The sequence below is a fragment of the Staurois parvus genome, unplaced genomic scaffold (assembly GCF_062004578.1).
Source record: "Staurois parvus isolate SC_StPar_1 unplaced genomic scaffold, SC_StPar_1.0 ptg000597l, whole genome shotgun sequence".
Classification (NCBI taxonomy): Eukaryota; Metazoa; Chordata; class Amphibia; order Anura; family Ranidae; genus Staurois; species Staurois parvus.
Genome location: NW_028318393.1, coordinates 1,538,200 through 1,562,512, shown reverse-complemented (window position 1 = coordinate 1,562,512; position 24,313 = coordinate 1,538,200). Strand labels below are relative to the sequence as shown.

Here is a 24,313-nt window from a genome sequence, read left to right as displayed (position 1 = left end):
GAGATCAAGTAAACAGGTAGAAATTCTCTCCATCTGTCTGAGCCTCCAGCTCAAAACACATCAATGTGATGCAATCCTGCTTACAAACCTTTACAAGTATATAGTATTAGATAACTCAGAGTTGAGGCTCTGTAATTAGTGCTGAGCCCAACATGAATGAACATCTTCTAGATCAGGGGTCTCTAAACTTTCCAAACAAAGGGACAGTTTACTGTCCTTCAGACTTCAGGGGGCCGGACTAGGGCTAGTGGGAGTATGAAATATCTTGGCACCCAGTAGGAGTAAACAATACCCTATCTTTGGTGTCAGTGGGAGGACTATTGTCCCATCATTGGTGTCAGTGGAAGGAATAGTGCCCCAATGTTGGTGTCAGTTGGAAGAGATTCTGCTCCATTATTGCATTATTGGTGTCAGTGGAACAAATTGTGCCCTTTCATTGATGTCAGTGGGAGGAATAGTGGCCCATTGTTGGTATGATGTTATACCCCATCATTGGTGTCAATGAAAGAAATAGTGCCCCATCTTTGATGTCAGTAGAAGGAATTGTGGGGAAAAACAGTGCCCAATTGTTGATATCAGCAACAGGTATTAAGCCCCATTGTTAGATTCAGTGGATGTAATAGTGCCCAAACGGCTGGATAAAGGCAAGCAAAGGGTTGGATCCAGCCCCTAGGCCATAGTTTGGAGACCCCTGTTCTAGATGGTACTTTTAAAGGAAGTCATGAGGGAGCAGCAGGTGGTTATACTCTAAGTCAGGGGTGGGCAAACTTTTTGACTTGAGGGCCGCAATGGGTTCATATATTGGACCCGGGGGCTGGACCAAGAGTAGATGAATGAATATTCCCCCATAGTAAGCATAGTAATTAATCCCCCATATAGTAATTCATCCCCCATAGTAATTCATCCCCCATAGTAATTCATCCCCCCTATAGTAATTCATCCCCCCTATAGTAATTCATTCCCCATATTAATTAATCCCCCATATAGTAATTCATCCCCCATAGTAATTCATCCCTCATAGTAATTCATCCCCCATATAGTAATTCATCCCCCATAGTAATTCATCCCCCATAGTAATTCATCCCCCATATAGTAATTCATCCCCCCTATAGTAATTCATCCCCCCTATTAATTCATCCCCCATATTAATTCATCACTCATATAGTATTTCATCCCCCATAGTACTATTCCCCCCCAAGTAGTAAGCCAAGTCCCCCCTGTGTCAATTTACTTACCTTTGCTCCGCGCGTTCCTCTCGCCGTGTTCCCGTGCCGTTCCGGTCTTCAGGGCGGACTGTGAGAGGAGCCTTATCACGCTCCGCGGGCCGGATTAAAAGGTCCGCCGGGCCGTAGTTTGCCCATTGCTGCTCTAAGTGAAGGTTTGTAAGTCCTCCACATCTCCTCAGATAATAAGCAGCAAGCATCTATGATCCTTTGTGGACCATGTAAAGTCCTCTGGCAGAATTCAAATATAGCATTTTATATGGCTACTTCAAACAACTCATTATCTATAAGAAGAAGCTGTCCTAAGAATTGAGTCAGACATGAGTAAAAAGCCTCAAACGGACCAGCTGACACTACACTTATAGTGACCTCCAAGGGAGTTGGTAGAGTGGGGGGATACAGCTATATTTGCCATCTGCGCATTCGTCACATAATAGTTGGTAAGGCTATTTGCTATGAACTATATAGTGATCTATGCTGGTCTTATACAGGGGTTCCAATGGTTACCACAGATCATCAGTCCTGATTGGTGCATTCATCCATCGCCAAGTTCAGATTTGTTTATTGCTTTAACGCTGACATGTATCTGGAAATTACTGTGATTTCATCTATATTATCTGAAACAATGTTAGCACTATACAGCGATATGCAGATATACAGTACGTCTTGATATATTCCTATTCTGGATATACCCCAGTGGTGTGAAATCAGCCTTATTCACACTAGTGTGTTGTGGAGTGATATGGGCTGCTAACATACCAAAACCACCTGAAACTGGATGTGCACCATTGTTTCATTAACATACAGCACCACAATGCACAGATGGTTCACTTTTGTGCAATGTAGTGCACTACAATGCAAATGCCTTGCTATTTACTGTCTAGTTGTGTTGGAGTGCAAATCATAATGAAGCCACTGCAGCACACCAATATCTATGTTTGTGCATTGCAGTAGTGTTGAACTGGCCTTAATGCTAATATTTTTGTCTAGAAAAGTTGACACAATTCTGTAGTAGTGCACTTTTTGGACGTGTATTCAGCATTAGAGACTTATGAGATCATGCTCTTGTTTGAGCTCTGAGACTAAAGCTGGCTATACAGTGGACTGAAAAAAAAAAAAACTAAAAAAATCATTTGTCCATAAAACAAGGTGGATAGAGGAATTTCCCCTGCCAGAACGTTGTATTCTGAGATCAAGACCCATTGCTGTCAGAATAAACTGATCAGCAGTCATCTATCAATGGAAAATTTTTCAACATGTCCCTTTGACAGAAGTCGATTAAACAATCAACTTCTGTTGAGCTGGGGAGACCACATGCTACACTGATTGAAATTCAGTGTAGCATGTAGTGGACCAGTTGAATTTTGATAAGTATGTGGTCAGCTTACCTGTGGAATTTAAGAATAAAGGAGTTGATATCCTAAAACTGAAGAATGAAACATTTGATGCAGTTGTGCATGGTAGCCAATCAGCTTCTTACTTCAGTTTGTTCAATTAAGTTTTGACAAAAAAAAAAAACTGGAAGCTGATTGGTTTCTATGCAGAACTGCACCAGATTTTGCACTCTCCAATTTTAGTAAATCAACTCCACTGTGGGAACTTATAATTACACCCATTTACATTGTAAGTCCGACGGTACTAGTGTTTGCAGGTGCAATTAGTTGCTTTTCAGCTAGGTGGCTCCACTCTCATTATAGTATGGTAAAGGGGAAGTGGCAGTTGGGTGTTAGCTTCCCTTTTAGAAAAATCCCTCCTCTAGTGCATTAGGGGGTTTGGTTAATACCTACATAAATGCTAGTGGTGGGTGGAACCCAAGTGATAAGGTTCCCATTTTACAGGGCTGAAGACCCAGGCTAGGTGGTTCAGAACATGAGATGAATTACTGTAGTCTCACTTTCTCTGCAGCGGGATGCATGGGGGCTAGGAACCTGAACAGAGTCCTCCTATGTGAGTAATGGAGAAAGCCTGAGAATGAGTACATCATCTGGGAGCATGCCTGGCTGGGCGAAGTCGTAGAAGGGACAATGAGAGAGCCTGGTATACTAAAGAGGGCACGTTGATCCCCCTCAGTTGCGGGTCCCGTGATGGTTATGGAAACTAAATGCTGCAGACTTAGTATACATGGGGAAGTGGTCCCAACAATGTGGTGCTCCCTAGGAGAGGAATGGAGGTGTAGAGCGAATACAGCTTAAAGTAGTTCTAAAGGCTCAAGGCTTTTTACCTTCATGCATTCTATACATGAAGATAAAAAGCCTTTTGTGTACAGTAGCCCCTCAAAGCCCCCTCAATACTTACATGAGCTCCATCACAATCCAGCAATATGCACAAGTGCCTCGACTCTCCAGGGACTCTCTGCTGAGACAGCAGAGGAAGCCATTGGCTCTGGTTGCTGTCAATCCTAGCCAGTGAGCCAATGTGGACAGAAAGGGGACAGGGCCAAGCCATGACTCTGTGTTAATGGACACACACAGCAGGGGCTCAGGAGTGAGCCTGCTCGGCTGCCCGCATAGCAAGCTGCTTGCTGTGGGGGCACTTGGCAGGATGGAGGGGCCAGGAGTGCTGGTAGGGGACCCCAGAAGAGGAGGATCGGGGCTGTCCTGTGCAAAACCACTGCACAGAGTAGATAAGTATAACATGTTTGTTATTTTAAGAAAAAAAAACCCAAGCCTTTCATAACATTTGAAACGTGCACTTGAGCTCCGCTCTGAAATGACTGCTACAGAATGTCCAACCTTTCATGTGGCGTTCGGCGCAAAAGATTTTGGTAGTATGTCAATGTGACAAGTCATGGAAAGCCTCAGTAAAGTGCAGCAAATGTTTTACAGTGTGGGCATTCCTTTATTCATAAATATTTGGGTCTCAGGTTGGGGATGTCATGTGCAGGCCTATGACCAGGAGTATGACACTATATGGTGAAAGGTTCTTAACAACAGGTGGGTGTCTGTCCTATCCAAGATGAAGTGGTTAGGGGCTTGCACAGTTTGGCGCCAATCCCTGCCCAGTCCTAGTACACCTTACACTGTCAGCCGGTTAGTTGTTGCACAGGTGAAAGATATTTCTAGGTGGTTACCGTATGTCATGTTCTGAATTCACTTATTATTTTTTTTTTATATTAAACTGTGATTGTGGCAGTGTGTTTTGCTTTCTGATTAGTTGTAGTGGCTAGCACCCATCCAGCAGTTTTGGAGTGAATCCCAGTGCTTGAATGATTAAGGCCCTCTTACGTGGATATTTTCTTTTGCTGAATCGTTACTCTGCAGCAGTAATGATTTGATACATATGGCTCAATGATCACAGCATACACATTCATTTTCTGACATCAGTATTGTAATAACAATACAAACAATACTTATTTTTGTCAGCTCACTTGAACAATCTCATTTCATATTATGAGTACTGCCGGTCTGCTGGCCATCTCTTTCCACAACTTCCTAGATTCTCTGCATGCTTTGCAACTTCTCCTCTGCCCATTCTTTTAGTTTACTTTCAATTAAAGAGTAACTCTACTTTTGTGATCTACAGTATGTACATGCAAGGATTTTAACAAACTTTGTAGATTCCTACCTTTTTTTATTCTGAAAAAATAGTTGTTTGTCTGTCTGTGTCCATGTGGAAAGTGAATGTGAATGGGAGTGAAATTATAATTATCAATCAGTTGCTGCACATGCAGGATTCTAATGAGGAAGGTGGCAGGGGCTGAATCCCTTTAGACGGGCTTTCCCTTTGGAGGTATCTTACCAAAATGACATTTTTATTGCAGAGGATACCCAAAATCTGATTTGTATCTTAGTGAAGACTTCTGGGAAAATCAGTGAGCTAATCACACAAGTCAGAAAGGACATTCCTGGGCGGCATTTCATACACCATCTGTGTACAGAATGCCTCCAGGTTGCTATAATGCAGGGGTTCCAAACTTTCTACACAAAGGGCCAGTTTACTGTCCGTCAGACTGTACGGGGGCTGGACTGTGGCCGTGGGAGTAGAAAAGGTCCCGACATCAGTGGGAATAAACCATGCCCCTTCTTTGGTGTCAGTGGGAGGAATGGCGTCCCATCGTTGGAGTCCTTGGGGGGAATTGTGCCTTATCATTGATGTCATGGGGCCTCATTGTTGGTGTCATTGGTAGGAATTGTGCCCCATTGTTGATGTCATTGGAAGGAATTGTGCCCCATAATTGGTGTCAGTGGAGTGATTTACAGTTGCAAGAAAAAGTATGTGAACCCATTGGGATTACGTGGAGTTTTGCATGAATTGGGCATAAAATGTGCTCTGAACGTCATCTAAGTCACAACAATAGAAGAACACAGTCTGCTGAACATAATACTACACAAACATTAGATGTTGCCATGGTTTAATTGCATATAACATGTAAACATTCACAGTGCAGGGAGGAAAAAGTATGTGAGGCCCTAGCTTAATGACTTCTCCCAGAGCTAATTGGAGCCAGGAGTGAGCCAACCTTGACTCCAATCAGTGTGATGATATTGGATGTGTTGCTGATAGCTGTCCTGCCCTTAAAAAGCACACACCTGTTTTGGGTTTAATGGTTTCAAAAAGCACTGTCTGATGTGAACCATGCCTCGCAGAAAAGAGCTCTCAGAAGACCTACGATCAAGAATTGTTCACTTGCATGAAGCTGGAAAGGGTTACAAAAGTATCTCCAAAAGCCTTGATGTTCATGTGTCCACGGTAAGACAGACTGTCTACAAATGGAGAAGGTTTAGCACTGTTGCTACTCTCCCTAGGCGTGGTCGTCCTGTAAAAATGACTTCAAGACCACAGCGCAGAATGCTGCATGAGGTAAAGAAGAATCCCAGAGTGTCAGCTAAAGACCTACAGAAATCTCTGGCACATGCTAACCTTTTTGTTGACACATCTACACTAAGGAAAACATTAAACAAGAATGGAGTACATGGGAGGACACCACGGAGGAAGCCATTGCTGTCCAAAAAGAATATTGCAGCACGTTTGAAGTTTGCAAAAGAGCACCTGGATGTTCCACAGCACTACTGGCAAAATATACTGTGGACAGATGAAACCAAGATTGAGTTGTTTGGGAAGAACACACAACACTATGTGTGGAGAAAAAAAGGCACAGCACACCAACATCAAAACCTCATCCCCACTGTAAAACATGGCGGAGGGAGCATCATGGTTTGGGGCTGCTTTGCTGCCTCAGGGCCTGGACGGATTGTTGTCATTGATGGGAAAATGAATTCCAGAGTTTATCAAGACATTTGCAGGAAAACGAACGACCTTCTGTCTGCCAACTGAAGCTCCGCAGAGGATGTGTGATGCAACAGGACAATGACCCAGAGCATACAAGTAATTCAACAAAACAATGGCTGCAACAGCATAGAATACACCTTCTGGAGTGGCCCAGTCAGAGTCCTGACCTCAACCCGATTGAAATGCTGTGGCATGACCTTAAGAGAGCGATTCACACCAGACATCCCAAGAATATTGCTACACTGAAACAGTTTTGTGAAGAGGAGTGGTCCAAAATTACTCCAGATCGTTGTGCAGGTCTGATCTGCAACTACAGGAAACGTTTGGTTGAGGTTATTGCTGCCAAAGGAGGGTCAACCAGTTATTAAGTCCAAAGGTTCACATACTTTTTCCTCCCTGCACTGTGAATGTTTACATGTTATGTGCAATAAAACCATGGCAACATCTAATGTTTGTGTAGTATTATGTTCAGCAGACTGTGTTCTTCTATTGTTGTGACTTAGATGACGTTCAGAGCACATTTTTTGCCCAATTCATGCAAAACTCCACGTAATCCCAAGGGGTTCACATACTTTTTCTTGCAACTGTATGCCCCATTGTTGGTATCAGTTGATGAAATAGTGGCCCAAGGGCCAGATAAGAGCATGCAAAGGGCCCAATCTGGCCCCCTGCCCGCAGTTTGGAGACCACTGCATTATGCATTGCATTTTACAGAAAATTACAGCACTGCAGATTGAAAAGGAAAGGTGGAGTTACACTTTAACTACATATCCCATGGTACCTTGCTACCTACAAGTAGTGATTCCTGTACTGACTTCGCCTCCTGAAACTCCTCCTCTCAGCACCTCTGTAGTACAGAAGGCAGGCTCTGTGACATGTGTGACACAGCAGTGCCTACTCATATGGCATAGTGAACATGTCACAGAATTCAATGAAGTAAATGTGTGGGGATCTTCACAAACTAAGTTTGCAAACTTCAAAATCGTTCAGTTGGCTAGAAATAATTAAAGTTTAGTGTGGAAAAAAATATATGATTTTCCATTTTGACCATAGATTTGCTTTAACTAATAATTATTATTATTATTATACAGGATTTAAATAGTGCCAACAGTTTGCTCAGCGCTTTACAATATAATAATGGCTGCATGATATGAATATTTTACTTCATGCACAAATATCTACTCACATTTTTGTAGACATCATTTTCTGAGTCCTCATTCTTCTGTTGGACTCTCTCTTCCAGGAAGTAGATCCTCAATTTCAGGTTGAAATTTTCCTTCTTTAGGTCATCAACATGTTGTGACAGCGTCCTGTAGCCGACAGACATGGTGCGTTCTCCCTAACTGCACTTCTACCACTTCCTTTTTCTAACCTTTAGCGTGGTTTGCATACTGTAAAATATCTGTATACAAACTCTAAACTTTAAAAACAAAAAATAATATGAAGTAAGGCATATTTGTGACTACGAGATCATATTGGAAAAGTTTTGTACCGACTGGGAGCTAAAGCTGCTCATTAGCCTTCTGTGCTTCATAGAACTGATGTGTATTGAATGTTTAGCCAGCCAGTGGATTTTGTTTTTTCTAAATTCAGGGAGATATTTTTGGAACCTTCACCAGACAACTGTCATAAGTCCATTACAGGCACAAGTGCTGAAAGCAGATACCAGCAGCACAGGCTGTCACTCTGCGATCTGACTTTCAGTTACACAGCTGTTAGTTTGCCAGACATGTTCCAAGATAGGAATACTTCAATTTGCTATTAAAATGAACATAAAACCATAACACCTTCTATAAAACCTGTAATTAAAGTTACAATTAGTAGCCATTTAATGAAAATAAAATCCCAAAATGTTTATGGTTTGCACTGTTTACTTGTCCCCTGTATCCCTTGTTCAGATGAACAGCACATAAAGTATTACAACAGAATACTGCATGATGCTGGATGCTGGGGATCGATGCAGGACAAGAAAGTCCATGGCCTTAGCACAAATAGACCATTTCTGGCATGCACACACTAAGCAATGGGCTACAAATATGTTGATCTCATCTTCAAAAGCCATTTTATGGAAAAATGGAGGAAGAAAAATGCATGTTGTTGCCTTCTTTGTTAATTGCATACTTGTTAGGTTGTGGTAGACCCATCACATCCTCCTGTGATTTCACTAGGATTGCATTGATACAGATACTGGTATCAGTGCCGATTCCAAGTATTTGCACAAGTACCTTTGCGGTGCGATTTGAGCCCATACAAAATGAATGGGCTCAAATCGCACAGCAAAGAATCACATGGAGCAGTGAGGGAAACGGCATGTGCTTCGAACAGGAATCGCACCGCATTCCTGTTCAAATTGCATGCGATTTTTTTTCAATGCAATTTGAGCCTATTAATTTTGTGTGTGCTCAAATTGCACTGCAAAGGTATCAGTATTCGGTATCAGCGAGTACTTGGCCAAAATTATCGGCACTCCGGTAAAAAACGGTATCAGTGCAACATTAATTTACAGTGTAGTTTGAAGAAATTTCCCTACAATTTTGTATGTAATTGATGAGTCTTCCTTAGAGAAATTATAGCATACTATGTTACTTACCAAAAAAAAGTAATACAAATAAATATATAATATAAAGCAGAACTCCAGGCAAAACCTCTTTAGATGTCCTTGTTGCTGATTTCCTACCTTCACTGAATATGTCATCCATCTTCTGGTTCACTCTGTAGTTGCTCTGAAATAGCCTATTCATTTTCAAATCAAACCGTTAATTCTCTTTGGTTTCTTATTTTTAAGACCAGTGGCTGCTATGCCTCCTATTTCCCCAACCACTGGTCTTGGCACATCTCTTCTGTAGTTCTTTCACCAGGAAGCAGTGGTGTCACTCAGCTCCACTTTCAGTGGTGGGCAGATTGAGACTGTACACACATATACTACAATTCCCTGTGGTTGATGGGAACTGTAGTTTCCATTTACAGCAGAGAGAGAGGAGAGGATATAATGTAATCCCTGCTGTTACACCTCCTTCTTGGTGGAGCAGATGCTGTTATCTTACAGTGATGACTTCAATTCAATTAGACTTTTCTCCTTAATGGTAAGGATTTTCAAATATTGATTAACCGTTTAGTGTTTTGTGTACTAATGGGCGATTTTTTTTTGTCTGTCCTAGAATTCTTTTTTAAAGAATTTGTAAACATATGTAGGGAGAAAACATGATTTTGCTGTCCTAAAAAATTACTGGCAAGCTTTAAGATTGGGATTATATCTTTGCATTTCGGTAACAATTGGCTCTGCAACCTTGTGCTCGTTAGTGTATTGTGGTGCCATTCATTAAAACCAATAGACTGCAATAAAATTGAATTCCAGCTTTACCTTCAGTAATACACAGTTGTACCAACTCCTCTCATGTACTGAAAATGCTCACTCTAATTTCACTGCACACTGTGCATTTCTTATTGTGTGCTTCAGAAGCTGTAGCAAGTCCGATAGAGCTCTCATTTCCTGGCTGAATAATGTTCTTTTGTTTTTCTCAGTCATAATATGTATGCATTATGAAGGGTTATCTTCATAATAGCCACCCCAACAGCTAGCCCACTGTTTGTATCAGGGTTGAGGGCCCTTAAGAGGAATACTAAATTGTGATGTTTTCAGGAAGCTATAGTCACTCCCCGGCTGCCCTATAGCAGCTTTACTGCTACAGGACAGCAGCTCTGTGCAGAATTGCATACAAATACGTGATTCTGCATTTCCACATAGGGTCCGCGCTTATGCCAACCTACCCTCACTGTCATATGCTCCTGTAAGTGTCTATCACCGGGTCCTGGCCAGCAATTCATGGCTGGGACTTGGGGATTGGTGGAACAACTGACAGGAGAGAGACCTGTGAATGTAAACAACACAGATCTCTCTAACACACAGTTAACCTTTTGATCGCTGCAGAAGTTAACGCCTTCCTGCCCAGTGTCATTAGTACAGTGACAGTGCTTTTTACTAGCACTGATCACTGTATTAGTGTCAAGGGAGATGTCATTGTCATTTAGTCAGTTCCCACCCAGTGTCAGAATGCTCGCCATACTATCACAGACTCGCTATAAGTCGCTGATCGCTGCTATTACTAGTATAAAAAAAAAATTCCAGTATCTATACAATATTTTTAGATGCTATAATTTTCACAAAAACCAATAAAAATACACTTATTCTGATTTTTTTTATTGGACATGTTTAATAGCAAAAAGTAAAAAATGTTTGTTTTTTTTTAATTCTCGGTATTTTTCATTTATAGTGCAAAAAAATAAAAAACCCAGTGGTGATCAAATATGACAAAAAGAAAGCTCTTTTTGTTGGAAAAAAATTCTATAAATTTCATTTGTGTACAGTGTTGCATGACACGTGCAATTGTCAGTTAAAGTAGCGCAGCGAGGTATAGCAAACAATGACTTGATCATTAATCAAGTCATTAATGGGCAAGTGGATAGTGATAAATGCAATTAAAATAGAGAGATATTAAGGTAAAATATAAGCAGAATAAACTTCAGCTTTAATGTACCGCATGATTCTCATGACCTACAGTAAGTGTGCAGTGGGACCATAGCATTGCACTGTGCATATTGAAGATGTGGCTTATATTATTTTGCATGTATAGTTGCTGTGTTTCTTCTAAAAAAAAACAAAACAAAAAAACACAACAGAGCAAACCAATTTGTATGCAAAATGTATATTTGTCAAGACATACAGTATAATTAGATATCTAAAAGAAAAATACGTCATGGAGTCCTCCTAGGAGTTCATAAAAAGACCCTTTTCCAGGCATGCAGTCTGTCTAAGAAAAGTTGGGGTGGGGGAGGGGGGTGAACAGTGTGTAAATATGGGCATGCAGAGGTTCCGGTGGCTGAACTGTCCAACTATACCATTTGTTCACCCCATCTGTAAACTGCAGACAGGCTGGGTTTGGGGAAAATTCATGCTTGACCCAAAACCAAAACTCATCCCCAATCTATTTAGTTGTCTGTCTGGAATGCAGCTTTAACTGTGGAGGAGAGTAAGGCCACCAGCCTAGCCATGTAGTTTGAAAGGGGTGATTTGATCACAAGAGTAGCAGAAGAGAAATATATATATTTTCACAAACAAAACAGTTCACATATTTGTATTTCAAATGTATGTATTTAGCCATTTCCATGGAGGTTAGCATTATGATGAGTCTGCCAAAATAGAAACATGGGAGCTGCTATTAATTGCTTGCTGTTGTGCACCTTTATATGTTGCCAAAACCTCCTAAACTGTATTTCTGAGTAATAATACTACCTGTTGCAGCTGAGCACACAATTTGCTGAATTTGCAATGTCTTGTTTTTTATCGGTATAGTGCTGTTTGCCATACCTTCCTATCAATCATGCCAATTTGTCAAAAAAATACAATTAAACAAATGCTACCAAAGATGAAAGTATAATAAAGCTAGACATTTCTGATAAAGAAAAACAACAGCATAAAAATACAGACAATATAAAACATGTAAAAATAGAATCCTGCCCTAAACCAGAGGCTAATCATAAGGCATTCGCTCATATGACACTCGCCCAGTGGAAATATTTATATTTAGCTTGGTTCTAAGAGCACATCTTTTCTGGGTGTAAAGCGTGAGATGATGCAGGAAATCAAGTAGCCTAATGACAGCTCTGACATTATTTGGTCCAGGATTTTATTTACACATATTACACATTGATTGTTTCAGTCATTTCCCACTACTAAGTCACAAATCCCACGTTACATGAGGTTAATATCTTTCCAAACAGGCTGGGCCAGCTGTAACTACTTCTAAACAGGTGGTCCTTATTCACCAAAGGTCTTCTCAAATATTTGAAATGATCACTCTTCCGTAAAGTGGTTGTAAATCTCAGTCATGAAATCTGAACAAAGCACATATATCTGTAGTGTTTACTTGGCTATCTCCAGTGTTCTTTCTGGTGCTTTGTTCCTCTATTATCAGCATGTGTCACTTCTAACAAGTTTTGACACTTGAGATAAATATGTGATGGGGGAGGGAGCTGAGCACACAGTGTATCTATTGAGAACACAGCTCTGCATGTTCCTTTGTTCCTGTTCTGTTTGTGAAGGGGGGTGTCCCTTTCCTCCAATCAGCTCTCACACACTGTAAGTGCAGCTCTCCACCCCCTCCTCTGTGCTCCTGACAGATGAAGAAGGATTTTATCACAGTTCTTCACTTTTGAAGATGTACAGAAGAGAAGTCTACAGATAAACAAGTAAAACTTATGTAGGAGGATTTGTTTCATTTCTGTGTATCTCCTAAGGTCAGTCATTTCACTCGGTATACAAGAGGGTTTACAACCACTTTAAAGTGGTTCTAAATGTAAATTTTTTTTCAAACCAAACATGCTATACTTACCTGCTATGTGCAGTGGTTTTGCCCAGAGCAGCCTGGATCCTCCTCTTCTCGGTTCCCCCGCAGGCTCTCCTGGATAATCCTGTCTGTTGGGTTCCCCCACATCAAACAGCTTGCTATAGGGGCACCCACTGCTCCCTGTGTCCATTCACATGGAGCCACGGCTTGGCCCTGCCCCCTCTCTCTCCTTATTGGTGGACTGGCTGTGATTGACAGCAGTGGGAGTCAATGGCTCCCGCTTGCTGCCTCAGCCAATGAGAAGGCAGAGACCCATTACAGCCGATGCTATCAGTCACATCGTTGGATCGCGATGAGGCTCAGGTAATTGTTGAGGGGGCTGGGGGCAATGCTGCACACAGAAGGTGTTTTAACTTCATGCATAGAATGCATGAAGGTAAAAAACCTTCAGCTTTTCCAAACACTTTAATTGAACAAGCTGAAGTTAGAACTTGATTGGTTACTATGGACATCTGCTCCAGATTCTGTGTACTCCAGTTTTAGTAAATCCCCCCAACAGCATGTGATCCAAAACTCAGCATATAATGCAATTGGACTAGATGGCAGCCTCTCCCCAGCCCATACAGATAGCCTTTTGCCAAGGCAGGTACCTGAAGGGCCGCTGTGGACAGCATGGAGCTCATCAAGAAAGAAACAGAGCACCAGAATAGTGTGATGATGTCAGAGGGGACATGGCAATGTGTTTTGGGGCATTCCTTCCCCTTGCCCTGTTTATCAACAAAAGTGAAAGTAAAAGAAAATCCCAAAATTTTAGGTTGTTATCAGAACAGTAATAGAGAGAAAACCTTCCAATGAGGCAATAGTTCTGGTGACACACTGGAATTCCTTCACTTTGGAGGGATTTCCTTTCAGTTTGTGTTTTGACTATGGGACAGTAAGTGAAGGGAAATCTCCCATATGAGACACAGATGGTAAAAAAAAAAATGACAGGGGTTACAACTCTCGCTTACTATATGCAAAATGAAAAAAAGGTTTTGCCATTACTTCTACTTTAAAGGTTTTTGTTCGTTACTGAAACATTTCTGAATGTTAACAAGCTTATTACTTGATCTCATATAACTTTTTCATTACTTGTATAAAAACCTACTTTTAGAAATACACATTTAATAAAATATCAATGACAATGTGTTTGTAGACCATCCTTAAACAGTCCACCATGGGTGGAAGAAGAGAAAATCACACTATTCCCCCATCAATACGAAATGCCTCCCGCATCGCTATTGTGTTCTGTCATAAGGGGGAGCCTTCTGTGCCAACAGAACACAATGATTACTACTACAGCTATAGCCATGGGCAGTAATCAAATGTAAAAAAATCTGAAAGGCTTGTTGTACCCAAATCAATTGATGGATCAACTTGGGTACAATCAACCCGCCAATACAACATTGATGAACCAGCCAAATTTTGATCTATGTATGGCCGGCTTTAGCTTTCCAATAAGACCACCCAGCAGTAACTGCTTACATTTGGACTGTCTGTAACTAAAGTGCCACATAAACCCATGGAAACCAGAGGAATGAAAAGAATGTGTCCCTTAGCTGACTGCAATTGTGTTCTGAACAACAGATGATCGAATTACAGTCTTCAAAAAAGCAGGGGTAAATGATTCCACACAAGTGCTGGAGAACAGACTTAAAGGGGTTTATTTACTAAAGCTAGAGAGTGCAAAAATCAGGCTGACTTCTGCATAGGAACCAATCAGCTTCCAGGTTTTATTGCCAAAGCTTAACTGAACAAGCTGAAGTTAGAAGCTGATTGGTTTCTAGGTAGAAGTGAGCCTGATTTTGCACTCTCCAGCTTTAGTAAATAAACCCCATAGTGTTACTACACTCAGTGCCCTACATTCACTATATCTGGTCTCCCAGAGTACACAGAACATGGAAGTGCAATTATTTTAGTAAATATAAACTGCTAAATACCTTTTCTCATCAGCACTTAGAGCAGCCTTGTAACCTCTATCAGTGTCCAGCTGAGCACTGGTTAAAGCTTGTAGGAGGAGTTTAAATTTTGCTCTAGGAGGATGCAGAACCCCTGACCTCTGTCTGGACAGTGCTGATTGACATGCACTCTCCCAAGAAAAAAAAACCTCTCTATACACACCAAGCTGAGCATGTACAGAGTGACTCCACATGATATGTCTTATCAGGAGATAAGAGGGGGACACTGGAAGAAGGGGAGGATCATAGAAGTCAGAAGGCAGAGAAGTCAGGATCAAACAGTGATGTTACACAATGCAGATGATTAACCTCTTAGGTTCTACAGTGAGTATAACAAGCATGCTTTACTGCATATACAGACTGAGTTTACTGTTGTGGGTTTAGTAACACTTTAAATATTCATTTGCTATGAAAAATTACATTTTCAAAGCTTTCCTTTTTAATTATGAGCATAATAAAAAAACAAAATCTAATAAAAAATACTTTGCATTACCCTAAATGTTTATGATGCCTCTACTATGTTTTGATTAAGTTGCTTAAATGTAGTGCACTTGAGTGTAGCAATATTGATCTACATACACGTAGATATATAGAAGTTAGATTATCGAAACAAAAACATTTATATAGATAGCACAATGCAAATGAATCCATGAGACACGGACCTTTCAAAGCTTTGTAATAGAAACATTGGAGTTGATTTACTAAAGGCAAATAGACTGTGCGGTTGCTTAAGAGGTAAATTAATTAAAGCTTCACTTTACAAAGCATACCCAGTCAAATGAAAGGAAAACAGAAAAAAAGCATTTTTACTTGTGATTGGACGATGGAAGTCAGCAGAGCTTCCTCTCATTTTCTAAGCTCAGGAGCAATTGCACTTCCAAAGTTAACAGTATTTGCCTTTAGTAAATCAACCCCTTTGTCTAAAATTATTAGACCAGTACTTTAAGGCGGCCATAGATGGAGCAATGGTTGCAGGAAAGAAAATCCCTCGATTCCCCCATCAACACAGTTAGTGTTGATAGGGGAATTCCTCCCGTGGAACTCTTATGTTCCCCCAGTGAGGTAGGGTGTACGAGGAGTTGTCCCAGTATTTAGAACACACACTGATTATTGCCAGTGGATGTGGCCCCAAGCAATAATTGCATTAAAATCTGACATGCTGGTTGTACCCAGATTGATTGATCAACCAATAATAAAGAGTAGAAGTTAGAGGTTCAAATATATATTGCTGTATCACCCAACATATGGCTTCCATCCAGTAGCCAAAAAACATGCAGACCAAAAAAGATTTGTGAAAAGAGATTCACAAGAAAGCGGCTACATTATGGACAGAATGCGATACTTGGAAAAATTTCCAAAAAATTATGCTTTATTAAACATTAATAATAGACAATGGGGCAATCACCCTGGTTTACCATCACCTCAGTATGAGACAATACACACAGACCTAAAACCATTTAAAATCACACCAAGACCGGTCTGGATATATATATGTGCTGCAGAGACAATGACAAACCTTGTCTAAAGCATTTGCAGCACCGCACATTGGTTACACTCCCTGTAGGAGGGTTTTCAAAAAATTGTACCAGAGGTATATATAATTATCACATGCTATGCATAATAGCTAATACAGTTACCATGTGGAGAGAAACAAAACCCTTAGCCTATAAAAGGCAATATGGGTAACAAATTGCATAAGGAGGGGGGATATACCCCAATAATATGAATGTGATTCAAGCAGTACAACCCTATTGAGGCACATGTGGTTGGGGCCCATCTACTCTTGGTAGATACACATAGTTGCAGAAATCCTTATAAATGAAGGAGTCCCTGTTGATGTCTTGATGGGTTAATAGATGTAGATAGCAGAGCCCTGCTTTATATGGTTTCTTCACCACAGCGTGTGGACTGTAAACCACTTTAATATACGTGATGAAATGAGGCCCAATGGGTCTTCCGTTTGTTGCAATATATGCTGTCTGCCTTGCATCTAGGTAATGCATCATAATGTCCCCATCCTGAAATAAGACAAATGATATAAGGATAGTCAATCTAGGTACTCCCACTCTGATGTATATAATAGGTAACAAGAAGCCTTCTTCGTTATTCTTGTAGTAATCCACTCACCACCTGTGCCGTGGGTAGTAAATAATGAAAATGTCCTTCACATGTCGACCACGAACTTCAAACAGGGACAATTTACCGAGCGGTATCTTACCGCATCTGAGTATGTGGTAAGATACCGCTCAGCTACTAAAATACCACATGTGTTATATTATTAAGTCATGCGGTATTTTATTAGTGACCCGCTGACAGCTGAATGTCAAAAGAATTGTCGGATTTGCCAACCAATTAAACATTTTTTAAAAAATGGTGTGGGGTGTCCCCTCCCCCACTCCATACCAAGCCCTTCAGGTCTGGTATGGATTTTGAGGGGAACCCCATGCCAAAATCTAATGTAAAATGGTGTGGGAGTCCTCCCCAAAATCCATACCAGAACCTTATCTGATCACGTAGCCCAGCAAGTCAGGAAAGGGGGGGGACGAGCAAGCACCCCCCATCCTGAACCATACCAGGCCACATGCCTTCAACATGGGAGGGGTGCTTTGGGGCAGGAGGGTTCCCCCCCAAAGCACCTTGTCCCCTGGTTAGTGGGGTCAAGGGCCTCTTCCCCACAACCCTGGCTGGTGGTTGTGGGGTCTGTGGGCAGGGGGCTTATCAGAATCTGGAAGCCCCCTTTAACAAGGGGGCCCCCAGATCCCAGCACCCCACTATGTGAATGAGTATCCCCAGGCTGTCTGGGGAGCCCCAGCAGGAGACCAGATCTGTTGGAGAGATGTCAAACATCCAGGGTGCTGTGGCCAATCACACCTCCTTCATCAGCATGATAATAGAAGTGTGATTTGGCCTCTAAAACATGTTCTGATTGGTCACAGCACCCTGGACGTTCGACAGCTCTCCAACAGATCTGGTCTCCAGCTGGAGCTCCCCAGGCGGCCTGCTTGGATCCCTGCTTTGGCTTCACAGCGCTCCTGACAGTGGCACTGATGTCTCTGTTTGGAGATTGATCCAATGCTCATTACCAGTGATGTGAGTGCATAATTATTGCATTTTATACCCTTTTTTTTGTTAAATAAAATTTGCTACACTATTGGCAGCTTGGTGCCTCACTCCCCATCCCTCTATCTATTATCTTTTGTAGCACTTGGCTTTCCAGCCCACTCAGAAGGAAGCCTTCCCCAGCCAAAAGTTAGCAACAAACTAATTAATTACAACCTTACCTCCAGGACACACACACACTTACAGTTGTGTTCAAAATAATAGCAGTGTGTTGAAACAAGTGAATAAAGCTCAAAATCCTTCTAATAGCTTTTATTTCCATACACACAAATGCATTGGGAACACTACACATTCTATTCCAAATCAAAACACGAAGAAAAATATATCAAATTTGTGTTGTTCCTCTAAAAAATTGAAGAAAAGTGATTAGACTGTTCAAAAAAATAGCAGTGTTTGTATTCTTCTTTACAAACTCAAACATTCACTATATAAACTGAAAATGTTTGAAGATTTTTCTTTCCTTTGAATCACTTAATTAATATTTAGTTGTATAAGCACTGTTTCTGAGAACTGCTGTACATCTGTGTTGCATGGAGTCAACCAACTTCTGGCACCTGTGAACAGGTATTCCAGCCCAGGATGATTGGACTACATTCCACAGTTCTTCTCCATTTCTTGGTTTTGCCTCAGAAACTGCATTTTTGATGTCACCCCACAAGTTTTCTATTGGATTAAGATCCGGGGATTGGGCTGGCCACTCCATAATGTCAATCATGTTGGTCTGGAACCAAGATGTTGCACGTTTACTGGTGTGTTTCGGGTCATTGTCTTGTTGGAACATCCATTTCAAGGGCATTTCCTCTTCAGCATAAGGCAGCATGACCTCTTCAAGTATTCTGATGTATTCAAACTGATCCATGATCCCTGGTATGCGATAAATAGGCCCAACACCGTAGTATGAGAAACATCCCCATATTCATGATGCTTGCGCAACCATGCTTCACTGTCTTCACAGTGTACTGTGGCTTGACTTCAGTGTTTGGGGGTCGTCTGACAAACCGTCTCCGGCCACTAGACCCAAAAAGAACAATCTTACTTTCATCAGTCCACAAAATGTTGCACCATTTCTCTTTAGGCCAGTCAATGTGCTCTTTGGCAAATTGTAACCTCTTCAGCACATGTCTTTTTTTCAACAGTGGGACTTTGTGGGGGCTTCTTGCAGACAGCTTGGCTTCACATAGGCGTCTTCTAATTGTAACAGTACTCAGAGGTAACTTTAGACCTTCTTTGATCTTCCTGGAGCTGATTGTTGGCTGAGTCCTTGCCATTTTGGCTATTCTTCTATCCATTCAAATTGTAGTTTTTCACTTTCTTCCACGTCTTTCAGGTTTTGGTTGCCATTTTAAAGCATTTGTGATCATTTTAGCTGAGCAGCCAATCATTTTCTGCACTTCTTTATATGTTTTCCCCTCTCCAATCAACTTTTTAATCAAGCTACGCTGTTCTTCTGAACAATGTCTGGAACGACCCATTTTCCTCAGAATTTCAGAGAGAAATGCACTGTAACCAGCATGTACAACATTTGCTGCCTTCCTTCCTTAAATAAGGGCAATAATTGCCATCTGTTTTTCAAAGAATGAATGACCTCACTAATAGAACTCCACACTGCTATTATTTTGAACATGCCCCTTTCAATTAGTGATTCAATTACACAGAATCAGCAGCATGCATGTCATGACTGTTGGGTCTGTTGAATTTCTATTACTCTACTACACCTGCAAGTAAATTATTTGCCATGTAGAAATATCATTTCTACCAAAAACAGTGATTGATCAGGTTAGTGATGTCTGACTGCTATTATTTTGAACACAACTGTATATATTGTTGATGATTTTACTACCACCTACAGTGGATATAAAAAGTCGACTCATCCGTTAAAATGTCAGGTTTCTTTGATGTAAAAAAATGAGACAAATAATTTCAGAACTTTTTCCACCTTTAATGTGACCTATAAATTGTACAACTCAGTTGAACAACAAACTGAAATCTTTTAGGGGGAGGGAAGTAAAACAAAAAACTAAAATTATATGGTTGCATAAGTGTGCACACTCTTAAACTAATACTTTGTTGAAGCACCTTTTGATTTTAATACAGCACTCAGTCTTTTTGGGTATGAGTCTATCAGCATGGCACATCTTGACTTGGCAAGATTTGCCCACTCTTCCTTGCATTCCAATCACTCCAAATCTGTCAGATTGTGAGGGCATCTCCTGTCCACAGCCCTCTTCAGATCATCCCACAGATTTTTGATCGGATTCAGGTCAGGGCTCTGGCTGGGCCATTCCAAAACTTTAATCTTCTTCTGATGAAGCCATTCCTTTGTTGATTTGGATGTATGCTTTGGGTCGTTGTCATACTGAAAGATGGAAGTTCCTCTTCATGTTCAGCTTTCTAGCAGAAGCCTGAAAGTTTTGTGTCAATATTGACTGGTATTTGGAACTGTTCATAATTTCCTCTACCTTGACTAAGGCCCCAGTTCCAACTGAAGAAAAACAGCCCCAAAGCATGATGCTGCCACCACCATGCTTCACTGTGGGTGTGGTGTTCTTTTGGTGATGTGCAGTGTTGTTTTTGCAACAAACATCTTTTGGAATTATGGACAAAAAGGTTCAACCTTGATTTCATCAGACCATAACACATTTTCCAACATGCTCCTGGGAGACTTAAGATGTGTTTTTGCAAATTTATCCAGGCTTTGATGTTTTTCTTTGTAAGAAAAGGCTACCATCGTGCGACTCTACCCCATAGCCCAGACATATGAAGAATATGGGAGATTGTTGTCACATGTACCACACAGCCAGTATTTGCCAGATATTCCTGCAGCTCCTTTAATATTGTTGTAGGCCTCTTGGCAGCCTCCCAGACCAATTTTCTTCTCATCTTTTCCTTCATTTTGGAGTGACGTCCAGTTATTGGAAATGGCACTTGCACCATATTTTCTCCACTTGATGATTACTGTCTGCACTGTGTTCCATGGTATATCTAATGCCTTGGAAATTCTTTTGTACCCTTCTCTTGACTGGTATCTTTTAACAATGAGATCCCTCTGATGCTTTGGAAGCTCTCTGTTGACCATGGCTTTTGCTGTAGGTTGCAACTAAGAAAATGTCAGGAAAGACCTACTAGAAAAGCTGACATTTTTTTTTTTTAACATTTTATTGATTTTTCATTAAATATTATAGCATCACAATCCATACAAAAATACCTTATCACATTTCTATTACACATAACTTTTTAGAGCCCAGTGATAAAAACAACACAAAACTAATTCCTTTATATCTTTAAACTATACCCTCCCAACTCCATATCCCTCCTCCCTCTCCCACCCACCCTGATCCCTTTTTTTTTTCTCTCAATGTTTTCTTATCCCTGTCTCCTTATTTATTCTCCTTCCTTGTATAATTTCCTATAAATTTCCCATTTCTTCCACCTTTCCCAAAATCTCTCTATTTTATCCTCCTCTAAATGTTGGAGTTCTTCCATCCTGTAAACATAATCCATCCTACTTATCCAAGCTTTTATTTTCGGTACTTCGTTTCTTCCAAAATTTTGGAATTAATACTTTTGCCGCATTTATAAGATGGAATTCCACCAAGTTTTTATATTTCTCTACTGTATTCTGTTTTATGGAATAAACAAGTCCCAGGTTCTATCGCTATGCTCTTCCCAGGGATCTCCTGTATTTGGTATATTATCTCCTCCCAGTATTTCTGTATTTTACAACATTCCCACCAAATATGTCATAGTGGCCTCTTCCTCACATCCTCTCCAACATTTAGGTGAATTTTCTGCTTGCGGCTTATGTGCAATACTCGGTGTAGCATACCAGTGCTAACCATTTATAATTCATTTCTACTGCTTTCATGTCTATAGCTCCTTGTGTCAATCTATATATTTTCTTTCTATGTTCATCTAGTGCTATTCCTAATTCCCTTTCCCATTTTATCATATACACTTCCACACTTGTGGTAAGAATTTTATATATTCGAGAAGTGCCGTGTTTCTGTAACCCATTTCTACTGAGCAATTGCTCAGAACAGCTGAACTTTTATTTGGGGTTAATCGGAAGCACTTTAAATGATGGCAGGTGTGTACTGACTCCTACTTAACATGGATTTTGAATGTGATTTCTGAATTCTGAACACAGATACATCTTCGGTTATAAGAGGGTGTGCACACTTAGGCTGGCCATACATTATACAATTATCTGCAGATTTTCTGCCCAATTTCCTTTAGATTTACCTTCAACTATGTAGTGCAAGGGCCTGCCTAATTGGATACAACTGAAAGTGTTGTTTAGGTTTGTCCTCCTATTATATGGTTTTTGGTAAATCTAAACCAAAAATCTGCAGATAATTGTATAATGTATGGCCAGCCTTACGCAATCACATTATTTTAGTTTGTTTGTGTTTACCTCCCCCCCCCAAAGATTTCAGATTGTTTTTCAATAGAATTGTAAAAAAAAAAAATAATAATAAAGACAAAGAGAAATGCTTTCAGAACTTTTTCCAAGTTTAATGTGACCTATAAACTGTACATCACAGAAACCTGACAATTTAACAGGGGTGTGTAGACTTTTTATATCCATTGGATATGCAGTTTTGTAGATCCACATGCTGATTTCCAATTATTGTAAGTCCCCCATACACTATGAAATCATCATTGCACGAGATCTAGCAAGTGCAGCGTAGAGCATTGGTGTTTGCTTTTGTAATGCATACAGAGCCTGCTGGCAAGGCAAGGGCAGAGGGAACAGATAAAAAGATTTCCTTCAAGGCACAAGACGGCAAGTTTATTGTGAAGTCAGCCACCACTAATTCAAGGCTGCAGTTTTGTGGAAGATGAGGGAGGTCCTTGGGCCCACGAACCAGCAGAGACAACCTGCCACAGCTGAGGTGGGCTTGTCTGTGATATTGCCATGAGGGGCCAATGCTAGACATAACCAGTGGGTGCCTGGGAGTGCTGGGAGACTTGTATGAAGAGCCAGGGAAAGAAAAAAAAAAACCTCTGTGCACCTAAAGGGGAAGACCACACAACGTACAATCCAGTTCCCCCACCTTGACTGGACTATAGGAAAAGTACTAAATGCATTTACTCACAACATATACTAAAATAGTAATTGTAGTCTAAAAATAGGTAAATAAAAGTGCAAGTGTCCATATAAAACGCATAATCACAACATGCGCGAGGATCATAAAAAGTCCATAAATCCCAGTGTACTTATTTCTCCTTAGGCGGGTGTGCCAAGAAAATATATAAAATGCGCACTCACCAGATGCGCTAATAAAAAGCACGTTGTATCATATAATGCTGGTCATTCACGGGTCCCTTAGGGGTAGTCCGGGATGTAGCCTGGGGGTAGATGCCAGGATATGATGGCCAGTATAAATAGCTCGGCCTCTTCAGGGCGCTGGGACATTCACTGGAGATAGTGCTGGGGGATTTAAGATGCAGCTGGTATAATGAAGTGGCCATCGGATCCCCGTGATCCGACGACTTGACGTCAACGGCTTGCAAGGGCTCCTCCTTAACACGTTTCGAACTGAGCATTCATCCTCAAAAGGGGTATGCCTGTGTGCAGCCTGACATCTAAATCCTGCTATTTATAGCCTCAAGAAATTTTTGAAAACAAAGCGCCTTTTTTGGCACTCACAGGGCCTCTGGGAATCCAATAGAGTACCACATGGCAGGCTCTCTACAGGGCACATACTAAGGGAGAGGATGAACCTCTACTGACCACAAGTGCAAAGGGGAGGGAAAAAAAAAAAAAAAAAAAAAAGGGGCACTGGCAGGGCACCAATAAGATGGCCGCCAGCTGCAGTCTTCCAATCAGGAAACAGATGCTAGAGGCAGACAACATAAGGGTGAATGCCCACCAGAAAAATGGTGGCACCCCAGCCTATCCAATAGGCCACAAAGCTTTGGCCTAAATTTCTGTCTGGGCCAACCACGTGAAGCGCCACCTGCTGAGGGCCCAGGAAAACCAGGGACACCAACAACCCCCCCCCCCCCCCCCATGGAGAGACCACCACACACCAGGCCAATCGGATCGAGCCCCATACCTCACAGGGACAAAAGTGATGAGAACATGTGGTAAGCAGTGTCACCTCAGCACCAGCTGACCTCCACACAGGCACACCAGACGTTTAACTCTCCAGCCTGCCCCGGATGGGGCTTTGGCGTGGCCGTCTCAGCACAGAGCCAAGGTCTGCACACGCTCGTTGGCCAAACTAAGGCGACATTGGATCTAGATTATCCAGCCCGTTGGCCAACCTGGCTATTAATGGAAGATCTCAAGAAAAAAATCCCAGGAAAACAAGAGGAAAAAAAAAAAGTAATGGAACCGCACAGGTTCCTGGGAGCTAGGTCCCTACTGCTACACTTGGCAGAAATAACTGGT

At 41.2% G+C, this 24,313-nt stretch overlaps 1 protein-coding gene across 1 annotated transcript in view; it reads right to left on the bottom strand.

Annotated features, from left to right (window-relative positions):
* The window catches only part of LOC149449887 (myomegalin-like), a 415,368-nt gene extending 407,362 nt beyond the window's left edge, over positions 1 to 8,006 (bottom strand). The window contains exon 1 of the mRNA XM_089692642.1: positions 7,639 to 8,006. Within this exon, the coding sequence (XP_089548768.1) occupies positions 7,639 to 7,779 (141 nt within the window). The 5' untranslated portion in view covers positions 7,780 to 8,006. The remainder of the gene's footprint in view (positions 1 to 7,638) is intronic.
* Positions 8,007 to 24,313: the final 16,307 nt, after the last annotated feature.